Here is a 21,079-nt window from a genome sequence, read left to right on the forward strand (position 1 = left end):
CTCCCACAGCACACGGGTCTAGGCTCCCACAGCACACGGGTCTAGGCTCCCACAGCACACGGGTTAAGGCTCCCACAGCACACGGGTCTAGGCTCCCACAGCACATGGGTCTAGGCTCCCACAGCACATGGGTCTAGGCTCCCACAGCACACGGTTCTAGGCTCCCACAGCACACGGTTCTAGGCTCCCACAGCACACGGGTTAAGGCTCCCACAGCACACGGGTCTAGGCTCCCACAGCACACGGGTCTAGGCTCCCACAGCACACGGGTCTAGGCTCCCACAGCACACAGGTCTAGGCTCCCACAGCACACGGGTCTAGGCTCCCACAGAACACGGGTCTAGGCTCCTACAGCACACGGGTCTAGGCTCCCACAGCACACGGTTCTAGATCTCAGTGTCCTCTTCTATGTCTAGGTGTCCTGCTCTCTAATCTGAATGTTATTCTCTTGCAGACGTGTGAAGAAACAAACCTCTTCTAAAAAGGTCCCCAAGATGGTGGCTTCCAACCCCAGGTATCTGGGAGAGTTTATTCCCAAGACTTCCTTCCCCCCGGAGGAATGGAGAATAAACTTCTTATTCTGCTGCTTCTATCAAAATGCATTGATTTCCTGATTCATTCTATCATTAACGGCTATGCTGACTCTGTGTGTCCTTCAGTCGCTTACTATACATCTCTGCTGCCCTGCTCTCTCTGTTTATCCTTACCTGCTGTGTGTTTTGTCTTTGTATCTATATCATCAGGCTGTTCTCCTTATTTACGCTCATTCAGTAAACATGGGGGTGTCCTGCTATATCTCCTACCCATTGTTGACTACCTTATAAATCTTAGACCAACACGCCTGTCACCATTTACCCATTGGTGACTATCTTATGGACATTAGACCTACAGGCCTATCCTTATTTTCCCATTGGTGACTATCTTATGGACATTAAACCTACGGGCCTCTCCTTATTTTCCCATTGGTGACTATCTTATGGACATTAGACCTACTGGCCTCTCCTTATTTTCCCATTGGTGACTATCTAATGGACATTAGACCAACGGGCTCCTCCTTATTTTCCCATCGGTGACTATCTTATGGACATTAGACCTACAGGCCTATCCTTATTTTCCCATTGGTGACTATCTTATGGACATTAGAACTACGGGCCTCTCCTTATTTTCCCATTGGTGATTATCTTATGGACATTAGACCTACGGGCCTCTCCTTATTTTCCCATTGGTGATTATCTTATGGACATTAGACCTACGGGCCTCTCCTTATTTTCCCATTGGTGACTATCTTATGGACATTGGACCTACAGGCCTCTCCTTATTTTCCCATTGGTGATTATCTTATGGACATTAGACCTACGGGCCTCTCTTTATTTTCCCATTGGTGATTATCTTATGGACATTAGACCTACAGGCCTATCCTTATTTTCCCATTGGTGACTATCTTATGGACATTAGACCTACGGGCCTCTCCTTATTTTCCCATTGGTGATTATCTTATGGACATTAGACCTACGGGCCTCTCCTTATTTTCCCATTGGTGATTATCTTATGGACTTTTGACCTACAGGCCTCTCCATATCTTCCCATTGGCAACTATCTTATGGACATTAGGCCTGCAGGCCTCTCCCCATGTTCCCATTGGTTGACTATCTTATAGACATTAGACCTACAGGCTTCTCCTTATTTTACCAATTGGTGACTATCTTATGGAAATTATATCGACAGGCCTCGCCTCGTGTTCCCATTGGTTGACTATCTTTTGGACATTTCAGCTTATAGGTTTTTCTTCATTTGCTAATTTATTAAACTATGTTTTGTACACTAGACCCACACGCCTGTCCTTATATATTCATTAGTTGACTTATGAACTTATGACTTATGACTTATTAGTTAGTCTTATGAACAGTAGACCCATCAGCCTGTTCTTACTCACTCTCTAGCTGACTATATTATGAACTGAACATTAGACCTGCAGGCCTAAGCTATGAACACTAAGCTGACCATACACTAGTGGAATTTCGTTCAACATGTTTCATTTTAAGAATATTTGTATGTTCTTCCAGTCATTTGTGGGATCAAATCGATGCTCATTTTCGTCGAGTTATGAAAAAATTTGAAGGAGCAGGATATAAACTTTTTTTTCCCGAATGAACAAATTTCTCACGTCAAATGTAATTTTCATTCAGGAAAGTCCATTCATTCTGTCGTGGGGATTTTGCTATACGCTTTGCGCAAACCATGTCTTCTGCACTACTAAGCGCCCTTTCAGCCTTTTGGTATAACGCATCTCAATAAACCCGTGTCTCCCGCATTTCCCTAAGTAAACAGACATAGTCACCTTCCTCATGTTCTTAGCTCCATCGCTCGACTGCCTCTCCTGAGCACAGCCACTTGGTTTTTATTCATGGACAACAAAAGGAAATGACAAACAGGAAGTCATGGCCCCAACAGCCAATCGCTTCCTCCATGCAAAATGACCACACAGGAAATTACCACACAGGAAATGACACTAAAGGGGAGGGCATCCACAGGAGTGAGAGGGAGAAGTGCACATGTCTCATCCAGTGCCCTCCGCCCAGCCACATCCACCATCTTGGTCAGCATGGAGCCCACTCAATACTGCTCAGAGTAACCAGATCTAGTGAGATCATTCTACTTGTTCTTACAGGCTTGAGAAGATCTGCGGGGGCATTGCTACTGCTGTTGTCAATATACGGTACGAGTATACCAACAGGACAGATATCAATGTCCTCTTATAAAAGCAGATATGTATCCAAAAGGGATAGCGTAGCCACAACAGAGATATAATATGTTTCTCTCATTATGCGGACTTCGCTTCTCTAACGTGCATAGACATTTGAAGGCAAGAAGTCCGGCGCATTGCCCTTGATACTTACAAACCGGCAAACACCCCACACCGAGAACACGTCTCCAAGCCCATGAGAAGGTTTTCATACTGACGGTTTTACCGCTGGTCCCAATTCAACCCAAATGGGCTCTGCTAGAACGCTCCTTGGTTAAATCAGACACAGGGAGACAGATGACAATCTATAAAGCACACATAATAAAATTTCCACAACAATTACAAATTTGAATGTTAAAAAAAATAAATTTGTAAGCATTTTGAAACAAATTTAGTCATCCAGTTAAATGTATTGAGAATTTTTCATATGAATGTTCGTACGAACATTTCTTTGAAAATCTGCTAGGGTATGGACCAATGGACTTTTGCCCATTGATTATCTTTTGAACACTAGACCTGCAAGCCTGTCTTTGTTGTGTATTTTTTTTACTATCTTATGAACATAAGACCTAAAGGCTGTCGATATTTGCTCACTGGTTGACTATCCTCCAAATACTACACCCAGAGGCCTCTCCTCATTTACCCATTTGTTGACTATCTTATGAATATGAGACCTACATGAACATTTCTTTGAAAATCTGCTATGGTATCGACCTATGAACTTTAGGCCTACAGGTCTCTCCTCATTTGCTCATTGGTTGACTGTTTTATAAACACTAGACCAACAGGACTGTATGGCTATGATTAAGGCCACAGGCCAAAACATGTAAGCCTTTGTATTGATTGTACTCTACCTGTAGTAATAAAATCATTATTTTGGATGAGCAGGTTGCCGGCTTTCCATCTCCTACTTCAGACCCACAAGCCTGTCCTTATTTGGTGGGTTGCCTTATAAATTTTAAACCCATGGACCTGTCCTCAATTGCCCATTGGTTATCTTATGAATACTAGACCTGCAAGCCTGTCCTAATTTGCCCATTAGTTGCCTATCTTATGAACTCTAAACCCACAGCCCTTTCCTCGTTTTCCCATTGGTTGACTATCTTATGAACACTAGACCCGCAGGCCTGTCTTTGCTGTCTATTTTGTTACTATCTTATGGACATAAGATTTAAAGGCTGTCCATATTTGCTCACTGGTTGACTATCCTCTAAATAATATACCCACAGGCCTCTCCTCATTTACGCATTGGTTGACTATCTTATGAATATGAGACCTACAGGCCTGGCCACATTTGACTATTTGTTGACTATTTTATGAATACTTTACCACTAGGCCTGTCCTTATTTCCAATTAGTTGATTATTTGATGAACACTAGACCCGCAAGCCTGTCTTCATTTGCCAATTGGTAGTCTATTTTATAAACACTGGACCTACAGACCTGTCCTTATTGGCATGAACATGTCACGGAACGTCCCACACTCCGCTTGAGTGCTTCCGTCAGTATACCACTTCCTCCCAGTCTGGACTCAGATATCAGATATTCCAACTGCTCTCAAGCATAAAACAAGGCGACACTTGTTTCACTGCTAACATGGACTATTTTATTTAGAATCAAAATTACAAGATTTTATATGCCGTTGGAACCTCCTCTAACAATACAACTGTAACCTAATTAACATGAGCTAGTTAACTAATCCTTTATACAGCCTAGGTGACTGAGACATGACCTTTTGCCCAGACTTGTGGTCACCGAGCTTCACACAGTAACAGAGTTAATTATCATAAGTACAACCACAGGACATTTTCTCACAATAGCAGGAGCTCCAATAGGAGTCGGCCCGTCTCCTACATTGTATAGAGGACAATGTGATCAGCTCATTCAATAAACATGTTGAGTTCAGAATCAAACAAACCAATAATAGGCTCTACATACATCCTGGGAGATATTGTGGACAAATATTTCTGTCCCATTTTAAGTACTCCAAGATATATTTTCTCACTCACCCTGTGCCAGGATAGCACAGGGTTACTTAGACATAAGAGGTGTATGGGGAGCTGAAACAAGGGCATCCATTACTTTCCAAGGGATTCTGAGTTCTACGGGCATTCCCGTCACAGAACACTTCACTTGTTGCTATGGGGTCTTAATAGGATTTCACAGTCCAGAACTCCAGACACTCCAGACACCAACCCCTCCGCTCTCTTTGTCCAACCTCCCTGCTCTCTCCACCAACCTCCCTGCTCTCTCCACCAACCTCCCTGCTCTCTCCACCAACCTCCCCGCTCTCTCCAACAACCTCCCACTCTCTTCACCAACCTCCCTGCTCTCTCCACCAACCTCCCCGCTCTCTCCAACAACCTCCCACTCTCTCCACCAACCTCCCCGCTCTCTTCGTCCAACCTCTCTGCTCTCTCCACCAACCTCCCCACTCTCTCCACCAACCACTGCTCTCTCTCCACTCTTTTCACCAACCTCTCTGCTCTCTCCACCAACCTCTCCGCTCTTTCCACCAACCGCTCCGCTCTCTCCACCAACCTCTCCACTCTCTCCACCAACCTCCCTGCTCTTTCCACCAACCTCCCCGCTCTCTCCAACAACCTCCCACTCTCTTCACCAACCTCCCTGCTCTCTCCACCAACCTCCCCGCTCTCTCCAACAACCTCCCACTCTCTCCACCAACCTCCCCGCTCTCTTCGTCCAACCTCTCTGCTCTCTCCACCAACCTCCCCGCTCTCTCCACCAACCACTGCTCTCTCTCCACTCTTTTCACCAACCTCTCTGCTCTCTCCACCAACCTCTCCGCTCTTTCCACCAACCGCTCCGCTCTCTCCACCAACCTCTCCACTCTCTCCACCAACCTCCCTGCTCTTTCCACCAACCACTCTGCTCTCTCCACTCCCTCCACCAACCTCCCTGTTCTCTCCACCAACCTCTCTGCTCTGTCCACCAACCTCCCCGCTCTCTCCACCAACCTCTCCTCTCTCTTCACCAACCACTCCGCTCTCTCCACTCTTTCCACCAACCTCTACGCTCTCTCCACCAACCTCCCCGCTCTCTCCACCAACCACTCCGCTCTCTCCACTCTTTCCACCAACCTCTCTGCTCTCTCCAACAACCTCCCACTCTCTTCACCAACCTCCCTGCTCTCTCCACCAACCTCTCCGCCTTCTCCACCAACCTCTCCGCTCTCTCCACCAACCTCTCCGCCTTCTCCACCAACCTCTCCGCTCTCTCCACCAACCTCTCTGCTCTCTCCACCAACCTCCCTGCTCTCTCCACCAACCACTCCGCTCTCTCCACTCTTTCCACCAACCTCCCCGCTCTCTCCACCAACCACTCTGCTCTCTCCACTCTTTCCACCAACCTCTCTGCTCTCTCCACCAACCTCTTCGCTCTTTCCACCAACCGCTCCGCTCTCTCCACCAACCTCTCCACTCTCTCCACCAACCTCCCTGCTCTTTTCACCAACCACTCCGCTCTCTCCACTCCCTCCACCAACCTCCCTGTTCTCTCCACCAACCTCTCTGTTCTGTCCACCAACCTCCCCGCTCTGTCCACAAACCTCTCCGCTCTGTCCACCAATCTCCCCGCTCTCTCCACCAACCTCTCCTCTCTCTTCACCAATTTCCCCGCTCTCTCCACCAACCTCCCTGCTTTCTCCACCAACCACTCCACTCCATCCACCAACCTCTCTGCTTGCTCCACCAACCTCCCCGCTCTTTCCACCAACCTCCCTGCTCTGTCCACCAACCTTACTGCTCTCTCCACCAACTACTTTGCTCCCTCCACCAACCTCCCTGCTCTGACCACCAACCTTCACGCTCTTTCCACCAACCACTCCGTGTAACGAAACGTTCCATACTCCACTTGAGTGCTTTCATCATATACCGCTTCCTCCCAGTCTGAATATAGATATCAGGTATTCCAACTGCTGATAACAACAAACAAGACAATACTCATTTGGTTGATGAACATGGACTGTCTATTATAAACACAGGTACACAGGTAATACCCTGGACAATTCCCCCCCCCCCTTTGCATTCCGAGCGGGGTATACTGTCCAATCAGCAGTGAGAGTTGTTGGAGGAATTCACCCCCACCAATCTCACAGGTAATCTACATACACATCCCATAATATCCAAGGCAGACACAATAGAACATTGGAATACAGCCCCACCCCAAATGACCCAGCATAGAGTACATAACAAAATGAGACAATAAACTAGGATGGAAAAGGACCTGGGGGTCCTAGTAGATGATAGGCTCAGCAATGGCATGCAATGCAAAGCTGCTGCTAACAAAGCAAACAGAATATTGGCATTAAAAAGGGGATCAACTCCAGAGATAAAATGATAATTCTCCCGCTCTACAAGACTCTGGTCCGGCCGCACCTGGAGTATGCTGTCCAGTTCTGGGCACCAGTCCTCAGGAAGGACGTACTGGAAATGGAGCGAGTACAAAGAAGGGCAATAAAGCTAATAAAGGGTCTGGAGGATCTTAGTTATGAGGAAAGGTTGTGAGCTCTGAACTTATTCTCTCTGGAGAAGAGACGCTTGAGAGGGGATATGATTTCAATATACAAATACGGTACTGGTGACCCTACCATAGAAATAAAACTTTTTCGCAGTAGAGAGTTTAACAAGACTCGTGGCCACTCATTAAAATTAGAAGAAAAGAGGTTTAACCTTAAACTACGTAGAGGGTTCTTTACTGTAAGAGCGGCAAGGATGTGGAATTCCCTTCCACAGGCGGTGGTCTCAGCGGGGAGCATCGATAGTTTCAAGAAACTATTAGATAATCACCTGAACGACCGCAACATACAGGGATATACAATGTAATACTGACACATAATCACACACATAGGTTGGACTTGATGGACTTGTGTCTTTTTTCAACCTCGCCTACTATGTAACTATGTAACTATGAAAGATCAGGGCTTTCCAGATCTCATTAATCAGCATTCCTTTCACATACATCTGTCCACTGAGTCCCAAGCTGGCAGAGACCATCATGGCCTCCTTAATAATGTCCTTTTGAATTACATAACAAAATATCTTCCTAAATGCTTGTAGCTTCCTCAAATGCCAGGGCCCATAATCAGTAGGCAAGAGGCTAGCATTCAGTCCCCTCCAAAAGCCTCTGCCCCGGGTGAGTCTATCACACTCTGCTTCCCCAACCTCCCAGCTCTCTCCACCAACCTCCCGGCCCTCTCCACCAACCTCCCCACTCTCTCCACCATCCTCCCCGCTCCCTCCACCAACCTCTCTGCTCCCTCCATCAACCTCCTGTCTCTCTCTACCAACCTCCTGTCTCTCTCCAACCCTCCCGCTCTCTCCACCAAGCACTTCGCTCTCTCCAGCAAACTCTATGGCTCTCTTCACCATCATCCTCCCTGCTCTCTCCACCAACCTCCCCATTCTGTCCACCAACCTCTCCGTTCTGTCCACCAACCTCCCCGCTATCTCCACCAACCTCTCCTCTCTCTCCACCAACTTCTCTGCTCTCTCCACCAGCCTCCTGTCTCTCTCCACCAACCTCCTGTCTCTCTCCACCAACCTCCACGCTCTCTCCACCAACCTCCCCGGCTCTCTCCACCAACCTCCCCATTCTGTCCACCAACCTCTCCGTTCTGTCCACCAACCTCCCCGCTATCTCCACCAACCTCTCCTCTCTCTCCACCAACCTCTCTGCTCTCTCCACCAACCTCCTGTCTCTCTCCACCAACCTCCTGTCTCTCTCCACCAACCTCCACGCTCTCTCCACCAACCTCTCTGCTCTCTCCACCAACCTCCTGTCTCTCTCCACCAACCTCCTGTCTCTCTCCACCAACCTCCACGCTCTCTCCACCAACCTCCCCGGCTCTCTCCACCAACCTCCCCGGCTCTCTCCACCAACCTCCCAGCTCTTTCCACCAACCTCCCCGATCTCTCCACAGATGTCCTGGCTCTCTCCACCAACCTTCCCGCTCTGTCCACCAACCTCAATGCTCTCACACATCTTCTCTGGGCTCGTCTCTGCCTTCTTCATCTTTCAGCACACAATTCTGTGATATCAGATATCAGAAAAGCCCCTCTAAGCGATAAGCCTGCTTCCCAGAGAAAATGTTGTACAGCAGATGTGACTCATTGTAAAGATTTATTATTGACTAATAAACTGCCTGCGGTTTGTGATGTCTTTGATGCTCTGTGAGATCTTTGGGGCTCTGTGACATCTTTGGGGCTCTTTGTGAGGAACAGTAAATGATATCTCGGTGTTCGGTGGAGAGCTTCCTCAGGTCTTCTTTGCTGGAGAGGTACCTTACTTGGTTCCTGACTCCTTTAACTATACCACAGGCTCTGTAAGTGGCATGTTGTTGTCTTAGTTGACCCCCGATGGTGACAGTACAAGTGATTGGGAATCAGGTGGGAGGTTCTGTATAAGGATGAGTAATAAGGAGAACTTCTACAGTTGGGGAAATGTGGAACTTGTGTGTACACAAGGCTCCAACCACAGAATTCAAGCAGAATTCAGGACTGGCCGAGACATTCCCTGAACTTTTATCCTAACCGATCATCATCTCTCAGCAAATAATCCAGCAGCAACCTTGTGTCATATCTTTGGTGAATTGTGATTTGATGCCATTTGTCCAACAGATCCTCTGCTAGTCAAGAGCCCAAAAAGAAGGAACTGAAGAATGGCAACAGGTAACAGGCCGGTTCCTCTGTGTGGTGGTGGTGGAATGTGGCGGGAGGCTGGCCGAGACCTGGGGTGTCATGTTGTCTTTGTCTGCTGTCCTTGTGGTGTCATTGCTGGGGAAATGGGGGGCTAAGTGGTTCCTAGGGTACTATGTGTTCTGCTTACATTGTGGTGGTGGGAGGTGGTGGCAAGGGACAGGGTGCTTCCTGGGGTGTTATGTGATTTGCTTGCTTTGTGGTGTTGATGGTGGGAGGTGGTGAAGGGGACAGGGTGGTTACTGGGGTGTCATGTGGCTTGCTTGCTTTGTGGTGTTGGTGGTAGAGTGTTAGGGGGGCTTTGTGGCTTCTTGGGCATCATACCTTCTTTTTGCTTTGTAGTGTCAGAAGTGGGATGAATTGGGGGGGGAGGGGGATGTGCAATTTATGGGGTGTCAGTGGTTTGCTGCCCTTGTGGTGTCAGTAATTGGATGAGGTTGGGAGAATGGTTGTTTCTGGGGAGCCATGTAGTCTTCTCGCCTAGTTGTGTTGGTGGCCAGATGTAGCAGGAGGCTGCGTGGTTCCTGGAGTGTCTGATGTTTTGCTGATCATGTGTTATCAGTGCCAGGAAGCTGGGTGGTTCCTCTGGTGTTGTGGTCTACTTGCCTTGTGGTATTGGTGGGAGAATATGGTGGGACTTCTCTGGGCCTTCTCTGGGGTGTCATGTCTGTTGGTGTTGTGCTGTTTGTGGTAGAAGTTGTGCAGTTTCTGGGGTGTTATGTGGTCTGCTGACTTTGTGGTGTTGGGGTGGGATGTGGTGGGGGCTTTGCAATTTCTGCGGTGTCATGTGGTATGATGACCTTGTGGTATTTTTCTGGTATGTGGTGGGAGTAGTGCAGCTATTGGAGTGTCATGTGGTCTGTTGGCCTTGTGGTATTGGTGGTGGGATGTGATTTAGGGGGGCTTTTTATTATCTGGGGTGTCATGTGGTATGATGGTCTTGCAGTATTTTTGGTGGTATGTGATTGGGGGGGGCTTTTTATTTTCTGGGATGCCATGTGGTATGATGGCCTTGTGGTATTTTTGGTGGTATGTAATTGGGGGGGGGGGCTTTTTATTTTTTGGGGGTGTCATGTGGTATGATGGACTTGCGGTATTTTTGGTGGGATGTGATTGGGGCTGTGCAGTTTCTGGGGTGTCATGTGATCTTGTGGGTGGGATGTGGTGGGGGTTGTGCAGTTTCTGGGGTGTCATGTGGTCTGTTGGCCTTGTGGTATTTTTGGTGGTATGTAATTGGGGGGGGGGCTTTTTATTTTTTGGGGGTGTCATGTGGTATGATGGACTTGCAGTATTTTTGGTGGGATGTGATTGGGGCTGTGCAGTTTCTGGGGTGTCATGTGATCTTGTGGGTGGGATGTGATTGGGGCTGTGCAGTTTCTGGGGTGTCATGTGATCTTGTGGGTGGGATGTGGTGGGGGTTGTGCAGTTTCTGGGGTGTCATGTGGTCTGTTGGCCTTGTGGTGTTGGTGGTGGGATGTGATGTGGGGGCTTTTTGTTTTATGGGGTGTCATGTTGTCTGCTGGTCTCTTTGTGTTGTCATCCTTGGCTGCCATGGTGGTTGCATGGCCTCTTGCTGCCATGTGGTAAATATGTGACATCTGCTGCCCATGTTGGTGTCCTGTACGTGGCTGGTGATCCGTGTCACCCTGGAGGTGGATGGTATTCAGAGACTGATTATTACTGTAGAAAACCTTGGCTTCATTGTGGGTGTAGGTCTAGCCAATACCATTTTTTTCTAGTTTTTGGATGGAGTGGGGAAAGATTTGAATATTTGTTAGAATTTTCCTGCCATCTGGGGCTCCATCAGTGGGATTCCGGCTCACTTCCTGTCCTGATGACAACGATTTCCCAGACAGGAAGTGAGAAAAACTCTCCAACAGGAAGAGTTCTTCTTTTCCTTTGTAGAGTAGGGAAAGGTTAGAACCCCTGTCAGCATTTTATTTTCTCTGTGTTCTAGTTGTAGATTTCCCTCACTTCCTCTCTGATTAAAGCGTTGTCACCTAGACAGGAAGTGAGGTGAAATCTCACTAACATAACATGGGGGTTCCATCCTTCCCAACTCCATCCAAAACTAAAGAATGTAAAGGTTTGGCATGACGTATAGCCAGCATGAGGGAAACATGACAGCTGACATTGTGAGCCCCTCTTCTGAACCTGCTTGTTACTGGCTGTCATGCCCATCCTCTGGCTTCCCACACTCAAAACCAGAACACAGATCAGGACTTTACTCACCTACATACTTGTTCTTGGTTGGTCACAAGGTAAGTAGTGAAGCCAGAGGAGCAGCATAGAGCCAGGCAGTTGGTGTTTCTTGAAGTAGATCCACAATAGCAGCTTCCATCTTTCTCTCATGGTGGGATTATTGTAAATTATCTGCATTTTCTAATTGAATGTGATTGAAATTATGTTTTAATCTTCGTCTGCAGCAGTCGGAACTTTCCATGACAACTAAATATAGAATTTCTCTTCCTTGCAACCACGGCAACGGTACTGTGAGCAGAGAAGATTGTCCATTGTTCCCTGCTCCTGTAATCGGCTCACTGCTGATTCCTCCTGTATATGTGAGGTGGACATGGTTTCTTCCTCCTCCAGGACATGGACTGTCCTCTATGAGGTCTCAATTGACATCTGAGTGTGGATTCAGGACTTGGATTGTCTCCTCTGAGATTTCAAGGGATATCTGAGTGTGGCTTCTGGACTTGGATTGTCTCCTCTGAGATCTCAATGGACATCTGAGTGTGGCTTCAGGACTTGGATTGTCTCCTCTGAGATCTCAGTGGAAATCAGAGTTTGGATTCAGGACTTGGATTGTCTCCTCTGGGATCTCAATGGACAACTGAGTGTGGCTTCAGGACTTGGATTGTCTCCTCTGAGATCTCAATGGACATCTGAGTTTGGATTCAGGACTTGGATTGTCTCCTTTGAGATCTCAATGGACATCTGAGTTTGGATTCTGGACTTGGATGGTCTCCTCTGAGATCTCAATGGACATCTGAGTGCGGATTCAGGACTTGGATTGTCTCCTCTGAGATCTCAATGGACATCTAAGTTTGGATTCAGGACTTGGATTGTCTCCTCTGAGATCTCAATGGACATCTGAGTGTGGCTTCAGGACTTGGATTGTCTCCCCTGAGATCTCAATGGACATCTGAGTTTGGATTCAGGACTTGCATTGTCTCCTCTGGGATCTCAATGGACAGCTGAGTGTGGCGTCAAGACTTGGATTGTCTCCTCTGAGACCTCAATGGACATCTGAGTGTGGATTCAGGACTTGGATTGTCTCCTCTGAGAACTCAATGGACATCTGAGTTTGGATTCAGGACTTGGATTGTCTCCTCTGAGATCTCAATGGACATCTGAGTGTGGCTTCAAGACTTGGATTGTCTCCTCTGAGATCTCAATGGACATCTGAGTTTGGATTCAGGACTTGTATTGTCTCCTTTGAGATCTCAATGGACATCTGAGTTTGGATTCTGGACTTGGATGGTCTCCTCTGAGATCTCAATGGACATCTAAGTGCGGATTCAGGACTTGGATTGTCTCCTCTGAGATCTCAATGGACATCTGAGTTTGGATTCAGGACTTGGATTGTCTCCTCTTAGATCTCAATGGACATCTGAGTTTGGATTCAGGACTTGGATTGTCTCCCCTGAGATCTCAATGGACATCTGAGTTTGGATTCAGGACTTGGATTGTCTCCTCTGAGATCTCAATGGACAGCTGAGTGTGGCGTCAAGACTTGGATTGTCTCCTCTGAGACCTCAATGGACATCTGAGTGTGGATTCAGGACTTGGATTGTCTCCTCTGAGAACTCAATGGACATCTGAGTTTGGATTCAGGACTTGGATTGTCTCCTCTGAGATCTCAATGGACATCTGAGTGTAGCTTCAAGACTTGGATTGTCTCCTCTGAGATCTCAATTGACATCTGAGTGTGGATTCAGGACTTGGATTGTCTCCTCTGAGATCTCAATGGATATCCGAGTGTGGCTTCAGGACTTGGATTGTCTCCTCTGAGAACTCAATGGACATCTGAGTGTGGCTTCAAGACTTGGATTGTCTCCTCTGAGATCTCAATGGACATCTGAGTTTGGATTCAGGACTTGGATGGTCTCCTCTGAGATCTCAATGGACATCTAAGTGCGGATTCAGGACTTGGATTGTCTCCTCTGAGATCTCAATGGACATCTGAGTTTGGATTCAGGACTTGGATTGTCTCCTCTTAGATCTCAATGGACATCTGAGTTTGGATTCAGGACTTGGATTGTCTCCCCTGAGATCTCAATGGACATCTGAGTTTGGATTCAGGACTTGGATTGTCTCCTCTGAGATCTCAATGGACAGCTGAGTGTGGCGTCAAGACTTGGATTGTCTCCTCTGAGACCTCAATGGACATCTGAGTGTGGATTCAGGACTTGGATTGTCTCCTCTGAGAACTCAATGGACATCTGAGTTTGGATTCAGGACTTGGATTGTCTCCTCTTAGATCTCAATGGACATCTGAGTTTGGATTCAGGACTTGGATTGTCTCCCCTGAGATCTCAATGGACATCTGAGTTTGGATTCAGGACTTGGATTGTCTCCTCTGAGATCTCAATGGACAGCTGAGTGTGGCGTCAAGACTTGGATTGTCTCCTCTGAGACCTCAATGGACATCTGAGTGTGGATTCAGGACTTGGATTGTCTCCTCTGAGAACTCAATGGACATCTGAGTTTGGATTCAGGACTTGGATTGTCTCCTCTGAGATCTCAATGGACATCTGAGTGTGGCTTCAAGACTTGGATTGTCTCCTCTGAGATCTCAATTGACATCTGAGTGTGGATTCAGGACTTGGATTGTCTCCTCTGAGATCTCAATGGATATCCGAGTGTGGCTTCAGGACTTGGATTGTCTCCCCGAGATCTCAATGGACATCTGAGTTTGGATTCAGGACTTGGATTGTCTCCTCTGAGATCTCAATGGACATCTGACTGTGGATTTAAGACTTAGACCATCTTCTCTGAGGCCTCAATGGACATCTGAGAGTGATTTCAGGACTTAGACAGGGACTGGCTGAATTTCAATCTATCTATGGGCAGGATGGTTGTACACAAGTCAATCTCTATCTCCTTTCTCAAAGCCCCAAACGGGGCTCCTAAAAACTGTAAAAAATTAAATTGTAAAACAAAAATAAATAAAAGAAATGGTAAAAAAAAAAAAAAAAAAACTACTGACACCAGTGGCAGAACTACCACAAAGGTCGCACTTGCGACCGAACCCTGGTGTTTTGCCACTGTGGGGGGCTCCAAGACAGCAAGAAGGGGGCCAGCTGCAGAACGCGTGAAAGGGTCCCGCTTCCAGACCTTTAATAAAGGGTCCTACAACGAGAGCAGAAGGACCCCGGGCCTGGAGGGAAGGGCCCCAGCCGGGGGTCAGGGGGGCCTTAATGTTTTTTGTACCGGGGCCCTGAAGGTTCTAGATATTCCCCTGGATTTATGGGTTTCTTCCATAATATCTCATGTATCTCATCACAATAAGCCTCCGTCCGAGGAAGGTTATTCAGTTTGCATTGTATTGGGCCCTTAGGATGTTTGTACCTGTGGAGGTCAGATCTCAGACATGACCCTTAACAAGTCAGCAGTTCAGTTTAATTTCAGGGCTGGTGTTGTCCATACTTGTCAAAGTCAGGTCTCAGGAATGACCCTCAAGCTTCATTTCAGGGCTCTTGATGTTCATATTTATCAAGTCAGTTATCTGGACATGACCCTCAATGAGTCCATAGTTCAGTTTGGTTTCAGGGCTGGTGGCGGCTATACTTGTCAAAGTTAGGTCTCAGGCATGACCCTCAATGAGTCCGTAGTTCAGTTTCAATTCAAGGCTGGTGATGTCCATACTTGTTGAGGTGAGTTCTCATACATGACCCTTGAAGAGTTTGTAGCTCAGTTTCATTTTAGGGCCTGTGATGTTTGTATTTATCAAGTCAGTTATCTGGACATGACCCTAAACGAGTCTGTAGTGCAGTTTCATTTCAGGGCTGGTGATGTCAGTATTTGTTGGGGTGTGGTCTCAGGAATGACCCTCAATGAGTCTGTAGTTCAGTTTCATTTCATGGCTGGTGATGTCCATATTTGTGGGAGTCAGGTCTCAGGAATGACTCTCAATGAGTCTGTAGTTTAGTTTCATTTCATGGCTGGTGATGTCCATATTTGTGGGAGTCAGGTCTCAGGAATGACCCTCAATGAATCTGTAGTTCAGTTTCATTTCAGGGTTGGTGATGTCCATATTTGTGGGGGTCAGGTCTCAGGAATGACCCTCAACGAGTCTGTAGTTTAGTTTCATTTCAGGACAGATGATGTCCATACTTGTGTAAGTCAGGCCTTGGACATGGTCCCTTAACAAGTTTGTAGTTCAGTTTTATGAGATGTCATTGTGACTGGAAACTCTGATCCTCTGACTTGGGAAAATGAGGCAATTCTTCATGCTGCTTCTTCTTTCTTCCACATTAAAACACATCTTCCCTACCAGAAATCCACAGTATCCAAGTCCTCCAGTTCGTCTTGAAAAGACATCATCCTTCATCATGGATGGCCTTGTACACAGCGAACGCCTTATATTATTCATATCTGTGTGTTTGAAGGAAGTGTATGGGCCCCTCAGGGTCCCCCGTGTCAGGATGACAACTTTGTTTATCTTGCTTGTATCTTGCCGTGGTTGTCACTTCAAACCCGTCTGTTGCCTCTACAGCTGATTTGCTGCCATTCTACTTTGTCGCACACAGTCTGTGGTGTACTCGTGTAAATTAGGGAGAAGCCTTTGTATTTGGATTATCCCATCATTTGCACATTGTCAGTTATCTGCTTTCCTTCTCTTACACAGGTTGTACCTGGAGAGGCAGAAGCCATCTTTTCGCTTGCACTCAGTAAAATGTGGTGGCACTGAAGTTCACCTTTCTCTATGTCCCTTGGAGTTCTACAAAGTGAACAGTACAGACAGCTGTCAAGATGGATCGCCGGTTGTGATAAGCTGTACAGTTGGACCTGCCTTTGTGGGTCATGGAGCTCCAGCCCAGGCCGCCATTAAGAAGAAGAAGGTATCACAACAACAACGTGAGGTCAGTGATTCTTCTTCAATGCACCTGCATTCATAAATCTATCGAGTGAAGAGTACTGGCCAAGTTTATCCATGCTCTTCATTGCAGGGGCTCATTCGGCTGAAGGGAGGCGCTCGTCCAGGAGAAGGCCGAGTGGAAGTCTTAAAGAAGGGAGAATGGGGTACAGTGTGTGATGACCGTTGGGACGTACAAGCCGCCAGTGTGGTGTGTAGACAGCTGGGCTTTGGAAGTGCCAAGGAGGCTTTAACAGGGGCACGAATGGGGCAAGGTGAGAGACCGAGAGGATCTGAAATTAGACATTAGCGAATGTAGGTACTACCATACACAGCTATATAATTACGCATATAGAGGGCCATTTAACCAACTGTCCATTCACAGCTTGCATTTTTGGTAATCTAACATTATATAAATATATTTTGTCAATGTTTCTTTCATTATCTGGTTAGTTTGAGAAGTTCAAAACATATCAGTGCACTTTTCTGAAGTTCATGGATAGATCCTGAGGAGTGTTATCTAGAATCCATTGACAAATCATACTTCTGTCACAGGCATGGGTCAGATCCACATGAACGAAGTGCGATGTACAGGCAAAGAAGACTCCCTCTTTGACTGCCAGTACAAGAACATCACACAGGAGGACTGCAAACACAGTGAGGACGCCTCCGTCAAGTGCAACATTCCATACATGGGGTATGAGAACACGGTCAGTAACGCTATACTTTCCTCTATAAGATTATCACAAGCCCCTGAGATCCGTAATGTCAAGTTCTGATTATTGCATGGATTGTGATTGTGGAACATTGTGGGAGAGGCAGAGAACAGGGAAGAATCTGTGGACTAATGTGTGGATGGGAAGAGAAGGAAGATTCTTCAGAAGAGTATGTGGATGGAGTGGAATATATGAAGTGATGTGTTGTGAGACATGTGAGGGTTTTCTGAAGTTGTTTAGAAGGAAGAGCCTTCAAAAGAGTATGGGATTTTGGATGAACTGGAATATATTGAATGATGTGAGGTGGGACATGTGAGGGTTTTTTGGAAATGTGGAGAAGAAGGAAGAGTCTTCAGAAGAGTATTGGTTTGTGGTTGGAATGGGATATATTGAGTGATGTGTTGTGGGACATGTGAGGGTTTTCTGGAGATGTGGATGAAAAGGAAGAGTCTTCAGAAAAGTATGGTATTGTGGATGGAGTGGAAAATATTGAGTGATGTGCGGTAGGACATGTGATGGTTTTCTGGAGATGTGGAAAAAATTGAAGATTCTTCAGCAGAGTATGGTATTGTGGATGGAGTGGAATATATTGAGTGATGTGAGGTGGGACATGTGAGGGTTTTCTGGAGATATGGAGGAGAAGGAAGAGTCTTCAGAAGAGTATGGTGTTGTGGATGGAGTAGAATATATTGAGTGCTGTGAGGCGGAACATGTGAGAGTTTTCTGGAGATGTGGAGAGGGAAGAGTCTTCAGAAGAGTATAGTATTGTGGATGGAGTGGAATATATGGAGTGATGTGTTGTGGTACGTGAGGGTTTTCTGGAGAAGCGGTGAATACCTCCAAAACCTCTTCTAGGGGGCAGCAATTCCGTCCAGTTTTATGACCAAAGAGTACCGAGAGTAACATCTGCAAAAGGCAGCAAGGGTGGTTATCCTGATCTGTGTCATTGATCGGATGTTTTCTCTGCACAGAAGAAGCGACTCCATGTCTCCAGTGTCATTTTTTTTGTGAATGAAAATTTGGTTGGTAGGAATGATTCTTCAAACCCCCAACACTGGTCCAGCAGAGCGATCTCTGGCACTATAAGTTCACAGGCCATACTTGACTCATATGTCATGTGTCATACCAGGTCTTTATGGCCAACTTATTTGGTCAGGTGAATAAAATCTTCAGGGGAGCGATGGCCTGGTGAGATGAATGTCTGACTCCTGATCGATCTACATTCTACATCTACAATCCTCATTTTCAGATCAGTCTGGAAGTCCTGAGAACATCTTCTCTATGTTGTGTGAAGAAGGCCAGACTTATATGTGCCAAAGCATAATTCTTTTCACTGTAGCTCCTTCTATCTTAACTCCCAGATCCGCCTGCACGGGGGGAGATCCCAGCATGAGGGGCGGGTGGAGGTGTTATGGGGACCTCGAGGACAAGAACGCTGGGGCCTGGTGTGTGGAGAAGGCTGGGGAAGTAGAGAGGCCAATGTTGTCTGCCAGCAGTTGGGTCTCGGATTCGTCAGCAGTGCACTGCAGGTACGTAGAATCAGGGTCCTGGAGATAAAGAACTATAGGGGGTGCCAAAACCAGCAAAAGTGGGATAGCAGGCAATTCCAGGATGCATGCATAGCACTGAGCAGAATGCCAGAGGGAACCGTATGTAAGACTAGAGGAAGCATTACATAGGAATAACATTTGTGGGATCCTCAGAGGGTCAGAGGGAATAATGAGGAGGGTCTATAAAAGGTAAGTAAATAGATAAAATATTATGGTAAGACCTCCGCTGATACAGATATATGGCTCTTCTTACAGCTGATTGTTGGTGGCTGGGATTACTAACCTCACCTCTCAGTGCTGCTCCTCTCACCCTCAGCTATGTGTACACTTTTATATACCGTGAAGGTTAGAACTCTCCCCAGAACCCCCCCCAATGGAGGTATAGATTCTTGAGATGGAAGCAGATGGTATATACTGTAAATGATGAAATAAAGACAGATTGCTCCCCTTTATTCCAGAATTCAGCCCCAATATGCTGAGAATAGACTGGGCATCGAGAGACACCAAACCAAGGACTATGGCCGCACACAGAAGTGATGTACAGTGTTTGGTTCTGGCCATTGTATGTGGAATCTTCCACAACAGAGTCATGTTATAAGACCATATGTCAATCCAAGGAATGGAAATGTTCTCCTTCAAGGAGGCCTCAGACTGGAGTTGTAAAATACCAACATTATAGAACTTCTGGAAGAAAAGGGATGAGCTTTTATACGGGACCAGCTCCTCCATATTGCCTCATTCCTCACAGATCAGGACCTGTTGCTTTTTTTATGTCACCAGCCAACATCAAATAATACAACTATCAACTATCCATGGGTCACCAGCAGACACCACACAATACAACAATCTAATGTTCAATGGGGCATCAACAGACACCATGCAATATGACTATTTAAGGTCCATGGGGCATCAACAGACACCACACATTATGACCATCTGATATCAATGGGGCACCAGTAGACACCACACAATACAGCTATCTAATGTCCATGGGGCACCAGAAGACACAATGCAATATGACTAACTAAGATTCAATGGGACATCAACAGACACAATGCAATATGACTAGCTAAGATTCATGGGGCACAAACAGACACCACACAATATGACTAGCTAAGGTCCATGGGGCACAACCAGACACCACGCAATATGACTATTAGGGATGGGCCGAACACCCCCCCGGTTCGGTTCGCATCCAGAACATGTGAAGAGGCAAAAAATTTGTTCGAACACGCGAACACTGTTAAAGGCTATGGGACACAAACGTGAAAAATCAAAAGTGCTCATTTTAAAGGTTAATATGCAAGTTATTGTCATAAAAAGTGTTTGGGGACCCGGGTCCTGCCCCAGGGGACATGTATCAATGCAAAAAAAAGTTTTAAAAACGTCCGTTTTTTCGGGAGCAGTGATTGATGCTTAAAGTGAAACAACAAATGTGAAATATTCCTTTAAATTTCATACCTGGGGGGTGTCTATAGTATGCCTGTAAAGGGGCGCATGTTTCCCGTGTTTAGAACAGTCCCTGCACAAAATGACATTTCTAAAGGAATAAAAGTCATCTAAAAGTACTTGCGGCTATTAATGAATTGTCAGTCCGACAATACACATAAAAGTCATTGAAAGTCATTGAAAAAAAAAAAAAAGCGTGGGGGTCCCCTAAAATTCCATTACCAGGCCCTTCAGGTCTGGTATGGATATTAAGGGGAACTCCGCGCCAAAATTAAAAAAAAAAATGGCGTGGGGTTTTCCCAAAAATCCACTCCAGACCCTTATCCGAGCACACAGCCTGGCAGGTCGCAGGAAAAGAGGGGGGGGGGGCGAGACAGCGCCCCCCCCTCCTGAACCGTACCAGGCCACATGCCCTCAACATGGGGAGGATGTCTGCATGTTGATGGGGAGAAGGGCCTCATCCCCACAACCCTTGCCTGGTGGTTGTGGGGGAATGCGGGCGGGGAGCTTATCGGAATCTGGAAGCCCCCTCTAACAAAGGGGACACCCAGATCCCGCCCCCCCCATGTGAATTGGTAAGGGGTACATTGTACCCCTACCATTTCACAAAAAGAAAGTGTCAAAAGGTTAAAAAAACCACAAGAAACGGCTTGGGACAAGTCCTTTATTAAAAATAAAAAATAAAAAAATAAAAAAAGAGATTCCAGCGATGTAATCCAATAAATCCATGCTCCTACTCCCGCAATGTAATCCAATTCTTGATCTCCAGCGATGGATGATCTCCAGCGACTCCAGCGAGGAACGCGCACAGGATCCTGGCAC

The 21,079-nt window shown here is 46.6% G+C and overlaps 2 protein-coding genes across 7 annotated transcripts in view; both read left to right on the forward strand.

Moving 5' to 3' along the window:
* LOXL3 (lysyl oxidase like 3) overlaps positions 1-21,079 on the forward strand; it is an 89,231-nt gene that overhangs the window by 35,262 nt on the left and 32,890 nt on the right. For 3 of the 6 annotated variants that reach the window (XM_073617716.1, XM_073617726.1, XM_073617732.1), the window contains 6 exons: positions 455-514; positions 9,381-9,431; positions 16,315-16,549; positions 16,637-16,817; positions 17,098-17,252; positions 18,620-18,787. In XM_073617716.1, coding sequence (XP_073473817.1) covers positions 455-514; positions 9,381-9,431; positions 16,315-16,549; positions 16,637-16,817; positions 17,098-17,252; positions 18,620-18,787 — 850 coding nt within the window. The remainder of the gene's footprint in view (positions 1-454; positions 515-9,380; positions 9,432-16,314; positions 16,550-16,636; positions 16,818-17,097; positions 17,253-18,619; positions 18,788-21,079) is intronic. The other 3 variants (XM_073617719.1, XM_073617740.1, XM_073617747.1) reach the window with 3 other exon arrangements.
* On the forward strand, positions 3,538-6,737 carry LOC141129290 (uncharacterized). Its single transcript, XM_073617235.1, has 2 exons — positions 3,538-3,569; positions 4,899-6,737. The coding sequence occupies exons 1-2, from the start codon at positions 3,538-3,540 to the stop codon at positions 6,652-6,654; spliced, it is 1,788 nt and encodes a 595-aa protein (XP_073473336.1). The 3' UTR covers positions 6,655-6,737.

The sequence above is a fragment of the Aquarana catesbeiana genome, linkage group LG01 (assembly GCF_042186555.1).
Source record: "Aquarana catesbeiana isolate 2022-GZ linkage group LG01, ASM4218655v1, whole genome shotgun sequence".
Classification (NCBI taxonomy): Eukaryota; Metazoa; Chordata; class Amphibia; order Anura; family Ranidae; genus Aquarana; species Aquarana catesbeiana.

Coding starts and splice junctions, on each gene's coding strand:
- LOC141129290 (XM_073617235.1), top strand. CDS start 3,538: ATGGCTATGATTAAGGCCACAGGCCAAAACAT. Junction 3,570..4,898: donor AAGGCCACAGGCCAAAACAT/GTAAGCCTTTGT, acceptor GGGTCTTAATAG/GATTTCACAGTCCAGAACTC.